We start from the raw sequence: 8,620 nt of genomic DNA, 5'->3' as shown, positions 1-8,620 counted from the left end.
CCTTTGGTTCGAGTTAAGTGGCTTGCCTAACTTTGTGTGGGGGAAATCTCCTTAGGATTAGGTACTGTTTGATATGAGCGCCGTGTACGTGAGGTAGCGAGTGCATACACGGGCTATTTGTTGAAAAACCCCATTTTCATTAAGCAAATGTTTGTTTTCCTTTAATTGAGCAACACTAGCATATGTAACTATCCTATTTAGTTTAGGAAAGCATGCCTACGTGCCTTAACTGTCTTAACTGCCTATTTGAACTCTATGTATCATGTTTTAGTGAAATTTCCTGTTCTTCCTAGACTCGGACTTTGCCTAAATTGTGGTTTCTTGATGTAACTGTTATCTCCGTTTGGTTGAGTTTCATATTTACCTTGGGACTACGGAACGATATTCCGGGAGATCCCCCTGTACTGCATATTTACGTTAGGACTACGGAACGGTATTTCGGGAGATCCCCCAGCACTGCATATTTACTTTGGGAATACGGAGCAATATTCCGGGATATCCCCTTGCACATTTACGTTTGGTACTATGGTACGGTATCCCGGGAGATACCATGTTGCTATTACTGCCTCTGAGCTGTTGGTTTTCATTGAATTCTATTCCTGTTAGATTTCTGTATTTAGTTTTTACTGTAATATTCTTTCTTTCTTATTTCACTATATTTATACCAGTAGGGCCCTGACCTGATCTCGTCACTACTCGACCAAGGTTAGGCTTGGCACTTACTGGGTACCGTTGTGGTGTACTCATGCCCTTTCCTGCACATGTTTTCCGTGTGCAGATCTAGGTACAAGTTATCATCCTCGAGTCTAGCTGTGTGGTTGCTGCTTCAGGAGACTTCAAGGTACATCTATCCGCGTCCGCAGACCTCAGAGTCCCCTTCTATCCTTATGTTCATTTTCTTCTTTTCCGTAGATTATGTATAGAACAGATAATACTTCTTAGATACTTGTGACATTGCGACATTCCGGGAAAAGTGGTTATTGTATATGCCGAGCGGCATCGTTTCTACTTATTAACTATATTCGTTAGCTGTTATCTTGTGTTTCTATTTCATTCACGCAATATTAGGCTTACCTAGTCGTAGAGACTAGGTGCCGTCATGACAGTTCACGAAGGGAGAACTTGGGTTGTGATACATACTTACTACACCCTCCGGTCTACTTTGAATGATTTTTTTGGTTTTTTCTTTATGGTCAATAATATTTGATTTTTAGATATCAAAAAGGAATTAACTTCTTTTTTTAAAGTTGTCCTTAGAAAGAAAAAAAAGAATCTAGGAGTATTTGTTGTATTTTCATTGAACAAATTAAGATTAAAATAGTCAATTTTATTTTTAATTAATACAAAAGGTTGAATTCCTTAATATGTGTGAGAACAATTAAAATATTAATTAAAGTGGACCGGAATAAATATAATATGTATGTTCTCCTCAATTTAAGCTATATTGGGCGTTGGCCCGCCGGTTATAAGTAATTTTCGTTTATTGGAGGTAATCCTGACTCAATCTACTATTTTTTCCAAACAAAACAAGCTTCAGAGTTTGCTGAAGAGGTTCGAACTCTAGAAAATGAGTCAGGCACTAAAATCCTACAGGTCCAAGAAGAGAGTTGTGTTAATTAATGCCACCCCTTCATTATATATACGCATTTGATAAAATTTTCGTCTTATTTGTATGACATCTAGTAAATTTTGATAAAGTTTTGCTACGTGACACCGTTTCGTTATACGTGCATCCGTCCCCGCAAACACTACACGTAACTACACACAATCACGATCCTTATCCATTTTCGCCTAGCACATTCTTATATATATATATATATATATATATATATATATATATATAAATTTATTATCATCATAAATGAAATAGTTATTCCAATTTTTTTCTAAATCATAACTTTTCAATTCTGTTTCAACTCTACATTGATTACAAAAGATAACTTTTACTAATAGAGTATCACTTATTCTTCTTTTTTGCGAAAAGAAAAATATTATTAATCACCACCAACAAATACATATGTCAGTGTGTCAGTGGTTTGGTTCGGCAAGTTATTTTATAAAACTTGTATCATATTAATTTTTTGATTATTTTATTATGTATAATAAAAATTAGACTTTTTAAAACCGTCTTGATCATGTCGGTTTCTCTTCGGTATCGGTATTTTTCGGTTAATTTTTGGTATTATATTACAATATTATGTAAAAGTAACTATTAAAAGTAGAATGCAATATCATACGTTCTTTTATAGGACTTAGCAAAACTTTCTGGTCATTTTTAATGTTTAAAGTGTGATAAATTAAGAAAACATGCATGAAAGATGGTAGAGTATAGATCCATCAATTATTCTACAATAACGTAAAAGAAATTGTCACGACCAAAATCCACTATAGGCCGCGATGGCGCCCAACGACGCCGTTAGGCAAGCCAACGGTGAACCATCGAAATAACTATTCATTTTATTACTTTTGAAATCATAAATTTTATTAAATAAAGAATTAATGCATTTAAAATCATGGATACATACAATTTTAGTAAGATATAAAATAAAAAGTGACAATATTAATGAAAAACCATTAACATCTACTAGAATATCCCAAAACCTTGTGTCACAAGTACATGAGCATCTACTAGGAAGTACAATAATAATACAACATCTGTCTAGAATGTATAATAGACATGATAACATAAATGAACATGATGGAGATTCCGTGTGTTGCGGATCTTATAATGGGATGCAACTCACCTTAAAATCCTCTCAATAGTTGCGCCCTTGTGCACAAATGAACATCAGAAATATACCTGCACAATAAGTGGAGTAGTGTAGCACGAGTACGGAAATCAACGCGTACCTAGTAAGTGTCTAGCCTAACCCGAAGGAGTAGCAACGAGGGATCGACATTGACACTTACTAGTGGTCCAATAGATCAAATATATTAAAGTAGACAAGTATGAAACATGGTAAGTAAACAGTGAGAATAGATATAGGCAAATAATACGATCTAAGACTGAACAGTGAACACAAAGTCCTCAAATACCGGATAACTCCTCAAATGGAATACGTAATGGTCAACACCAAATCAACTATCACATCTCGAGTCAAGAAAATTCATGAGACGCGGACTCCTTATCAAGTATTTCGCACGATTCTGCCGAGGCGAGCGACCCGATCCTTCAAGAGTAAAGGCACGATTCCTGCCGTGGTGTATGGCCGATCCCATAATAGTACCGCTAAGGCGTTCAGCCTGATCCTATAATCGTGTACACTACCGAGGGTCGACCGGCACGAACCATAGATACATCTCATAATATTGCCAAAAAGAACGGCGCGATCCCATAATGATACTGCTGAGGCGATCAGCCCAATACCATAGGAATAGTGAAGACTTATCGGGTCACTGGCCCCACTCACGAATATACGTGTGAGTTGTGAAATTCAAGAAAACTTTCGGACAAATATATACAACACGGGAGAAATCCGTAATAGGAAGTGAAATCTCTGCTGCTAATCAAATAGCTTTCCATATACAACGAATCGTAAGTTCGACAATTTATGCGTAGCTCGAGCAAAAGGCATATTAAAGCAACTAAACATGTAAGAATAACTCAATTATTATAATTAAAAGATAGAGCGAGTCTAAGTCTACCTGAACCTAATCATGAATTCTAGCATATTCACGGACACTCGTCAGTTCATACATCATAGACCCCGCAACATGTAGCACATAGCAAATATAACATCTATAGGATAAATTTCTCCCTCACAATGCTAGACAGGAGACTTACCTGGCTCCAAAGTTCCACAACTGATCTAACGCCTCTCTAACACCTCAAACCGATGCCCATCGATCCAAACTAGTTAAACAACATGCCGAACCAATAAAAATATACCCCAACACTCATAATTAGTCAATTTATAACAATTCTCAACTCCGCTCAAAAAGTCAACAAAGTCAACCACCGGGCCCACATGCCCGGATTCCAATAATTATAAAAAGTAAATGTTACCCATAATTTATATAGTCTATATCCAGAAAATTATCCAATTTTGTCCATGAAATGACCTTCCAATCAAGGATTTATCATTTCTCAACTTTGGGGATAAAAATCCTAATTTCTACTATTCAAACACGGATAAAAATAATAACCAACAAAAATGATCATGAAAAAATATACAAAATAAAGGTTATATATTTACCCCCTTATTGAGACGAGAACAACAGCACAAAAATCACCTCAAACGGAGCTCTAGAACTCAAGATCTGGTCAAAATATTAAAATGCTCGGTCTGCCCATTTAAAATACTGCCCAGGTGATTTTTGTTCTTCGCCTTTGCAGGGCATCTTCGTGTTCGCAAAGAGAATATTTTTTTGTTGACCGGTCAACTCAGAATTCCTTCTTCGCTTTTGCGGGACCACTCTCGTATTCGTGAAGAACAAAGGTTCTGCACTAGAAACCAGCAATTTTTCCGACACGAAAATATACATAATTCTCTCATATAACCTCGAAATTAGATGATTCTTGTTGCTAAGGTTTTGTAATTACGATGCGGATCTAATGGTACAATATAATCACAAATCAAAGGTTGTTTTCTCAATATGGTACCCTTTATGCCCAAAGAAAGGATGTTGAAACATCAAATGCCAAACACATCGGAAACACACTTGAGGCCCACGGGACCCCGTCCAATCACACCAACCAGTCCCAAAATATAACATGAACCTACTAAAGGTATTAAATCACACCAAACAACATCAAAACTATGAATCACACATCAATTCAAACCTAATGAACTTATAAACTTCTAAAACTCATGTCGAACCATCCCAAATCAACCCGGAATGACCACAAATTTTGCATGCAAGTTCCAAATGATACAACGGACCTATACCAATTCTCGGATTTAAAATTCAAACCCAATATTAATAAAGTCAACTCTCGGTCAAACCTATTAACCTTCCAAACCTTCAATCTTCCAACTTTCGCCAAAAAGTATCATATCAACCTTCGGACCTCCAAATCCAAATCTGGATATACGCCTAAGTACAAAATTACCATCCGGACCTAACAGAACCGTCAAAACTCCGATCCAAGGTCGTACTCAAAAGTCAAACCTTGATTAACTCTTTCAACTTAAAGCTTCTGAATAGAGAATTATTCTTCCAAATCAACTCCGAACTTCTCGAAAATCGAAACCCACCACTCGTAAAAGTCATAATACATGAAGTGAAGCTACTCAAGGTCTCAAACCACGAAACGGCATGCTAGAGTCCAAAACGACCGGTTGAATCGTTATAGAAACTAAGTAAATACAAAGGAAATATAAATCACATGAGTGAAAAGATATTAACGAAGCCGAGACTCATGAATAAAGTCAATAGAAGATTAAATATTCAAAAAGATAGTTCGAAATGATACAAAAGGAAATATATTCAATACTTGTAGTTTGCTACTCATAATCGCTACAATATCTTGTGTCTTACTTATGCTAAAAATAATTTAGTTTCAATAGGAGTAGCATAATAGGTTGTAGGAATGAGGATTTTGAGTTTAATTACTTGTTGGCTTGTAACTGTTCTCATAATTTCAAGGCCCAAGGAAAAATTTAATGTTTTATTATTTCTAAACTTAATATATAAATATATATTTTACATGTAAATTATTCGGTACGGTTTGATTTTTTTTATTTTCATAAAATAAAAGACCTATCATAATTATTGATACGGTTATATATTTATATAAAAACTTACGATTTTATTTTAAAAAACCTAAAAATCGGTTCGGTATGGTACGATTCGATCGATTTAATCAGTTTTTAAATATTCATTGACACCCCGATGTATAGCCATCTATCTATTTTATATCTTAGAAATTAGAACAAGAAGAAAAAACCATTCATTTTACAATTGTTGATTATAAAAGAAAGCAGGAGAAACTGGGCCGGGCAAATTCATTGTATTGTGACGCTTCCACTATCCAATAACTATATATAACATATTAATTGTGCGAGCAAATAATTAAGAAAAGGAAAAGTAAAAGGACTGATCAGGCCAAACTTGTCTAGGGGTGCTTATCAGGCGGATCGGACGGATAATTACGCTTAACGGTCCGACTTATCGATTATTTGATTATTAATGTAGTAATCCGCTAGCCGTCTAATAAGACAACGAGCGGATTGGTATCGAATTAACGATTATCGGGCAGTTTATCGGCTAAACTAAATTAGAAAATTTTTGAACAATCTTAGTCTTGTGAATACGAAACGGCCAAACCTGATAAAGTGATTCGACTCCCTCGTTAATATGTACTGCACTTTAGTTTACTAGGCTTGTTAACATAGAATATGTTAACACTTTATAGTTTGTACTGCACTAATGCCCTTATTATAAGTATTTCTTTTGGTTGCATAGCTAACTTTTTCATGTCAAAAAAAGGAAAGACTGAAAACTGGTCAAGTTGATTGAAAACTTATATACAATCAAGCATGTACATCTAGGTGGTGTGTTAACGAATAAATCCTTTTGAAGTCTTCTGAGGAGGTAGATCCACACATAGTTAATGGGTATAATTAAAGATATGTATAAAAAATTTTAACCGGTTAACGGTTTATCCGAAAAGAAAATTAAGTAATCTGCCCCGAACCGTTAAGTCGGTAATTATAAAGTCTCAATCCGTTCACAAATCATTATCCCAATAACCCGACATCAATAAGCCAATAAGCCATCGATTCAATTCGATTAATGGTTACGGTCCGATTTTGAACAACCCTAAACTCGTCCAAGTGAGTTGTGAGATCTAAATAAAGAAAAGGGGATGAAAATACAAAATTATCTAACTTGAAGTACTTGATCTTAAATAAGTAAAAGATCTTTCTCCAGTATCATCGTTATCCGTCCCGCAAAACAAACTTAACGGCGACTTAACTGACTTAACGGACTTCAGCAAATTCTTCGGCTTTTTCTCACCATTCTCCTCCTTTGAAGGAGGTGGAAACCGGAACTTGCTTAACCGGCCATCCACCGGTTCGAACCGGTACCCCTTAGTTGAACTTCTCTCCGGAGAAAACGGCATATTGGAACTTAAGTCTACCAATCTTTTACGTACATCATCAGGTAACCTTAGAGTAAACCTTTCGCAATTTTCGCCAGGTTGAATCAGCGAGTGACCCGTCGAGTGAGAACGGCTGAACATCCCAAAAATCTTTGGCCTTCTCGGTGTTGATTTTGGTGCAAGGCGGGCGAAGTTGGGTGTTTCATTTCTTGGTGTAGATTTTGTTGAACAAATATGAACAGGTGTTTGAGAAGACTGCTGATTCATCACTTCTTGTGGACCAGCAGTCACGTGAATATCTATTACTGTATCATTTGTTTCTGGTGATGAAACTGAGCTAACATTCTCAGATTGCTGAATTGTTTCTTGCAGTTTAGCAGAAGGTTTTGTTTTGAGATTTGCACGGCAAACTGGGCAAGTGGTACGAAAGGCAAGCCAAGCATCAATGCACTCAGGATGGAACACGTGGCAACAATTCGGAAGAAGGCGAAGAGTATCTTCATCTTCGAACTCGTTTAAGCAAACAGCACATTCTAGGATAGATTTGCCAATCTTTAGGGCTTTGACATCGGAGTACACAAATACCGGCAAAGTTTCGATGATATTAGGTTCGAGTCCACGGGAAACTGGTCGATGACGGAAGAAGTAAGAACCCATTGGTTCGTCGGGGTTCATGTGACGTATATATAATGTGATGAAAAATGCAACCACGAATAATATGACACAAGCGAGTACTATCGCTAATGCTGGGCTGATTTTAACACTTGAGTACTCCAACGCCGAAGATGATGTTGTCGCTGACACTGTACCAGTTGTGGCCACAGCGTAAAGCAAACACAAGAAGAAATCAAACATGTTATTTCTCATATGCTTCATTTTCCTCAAAAAGTGAAGCGGTAGTGTTAACTTGTAGTGTGAAAAGCAGAGGAGATCGTTAGTTGTAAAGGCAAAAGGTGGATATAATGGGGCTGTTTCTTTTGGATATATTTATAGTGTTGGAATGGCCTACCGCAAATTAAAGGAGAAGAAGTATTAAGTGGCCAGCACGAGAATAATCAATAATGTTTTGACTTTGGAAAGTACTTAATAGGCTTTTAAAGGTTAGGTACTTAAAATAATAAATTTTGAAATTAGTTAAAATATATATCTTCCGGCTTTAAGTTGTGTCTAGAGAGGAGAAGACATGAGCCGAACTATCAAATGTCAATGGAGAGGAGGAATATTCAAGACAAAAACTAGCCGGCCCCCTACTACAAATTTCATAGAAAATGTTAGTCCCTCTGTTTTAATTCATGTGAGTTACTTAGTTAGTTTGATTAGAAATCGTTTTTAAAAATGAAATTGAAATTTGTGCTTTTAGAAATGTTATGATATTTATATGTTTATAAAAGTATAAAACTCAATTGATTATAAAATAAAAGCTAAGGTTATTCAGTAGATATATAAAGAGTGATATCGTGGTTCCCTGCTCTCTTTAAACCCAATGAAAGGATCGGAAGGGTGTCGCCGTTGACTATACCAAAATGTTAGGAATAATATTTAATTGGAACTTAAAAAAAAATCTTAAAATTC

General features: G+C 36.0%; 1 protein-coding gene across 1 annotated transcript; it reads right to left on the bottom strand.

The window, feature by feature from the left end:
- Positions 1–6,492: 6,492 nt before the first annotated feature.
- Positions 6,493–7,993, bottom strand: LOC109240859 (E3 ubiquitin-protein ligase ATL6-like). Its single transcript, XM_019407543.1, has one exon. It carries the CDS (start codon positions 7,922–7,924, stop codon positions 6,830–6,832), a length of 1,095 nt encoding a protein of 364 aa, XP_019263088.1. The 5' UTR covers positions 7,925–7,993; the 3' UTR covers positions 6,493–6,829.
- Between the last annotated feature and the right edge of the window lie 627 nt (positions 7,994–8,620).

Source organism: Nicotiana attenuata, unplaced genomic scaffold (genome assembly GCF_001879085.1).
Source record: "Nicotiana attenuata strain UT unplaced genomic scaffold, NIATTr2, whole genome shotgun sequence".
In the NCBI taxonomy this organism is placed as follows: Eukaryota; Viridiplantae; Streptophyta; class Magnoliopsida; order Solanales; family Solanaceae; genus Nicotiana; species Nicotiana attenuata.
The sequence above is the reverse complement of the archived record's forward strand: the minus strand, read 5'-3'. Positions and strand labels throughout refer to the sequence as shown.

Excerpts from the sequence above, each read along its gene's own strand:
- LOC109240859 (XM_019407543.1), bottom strand. The coding sequence starts at position 7,924 with ATGAAGCATATGAGAAATAACATGTTTGATTTCTTCTTGTGTTTGCTT.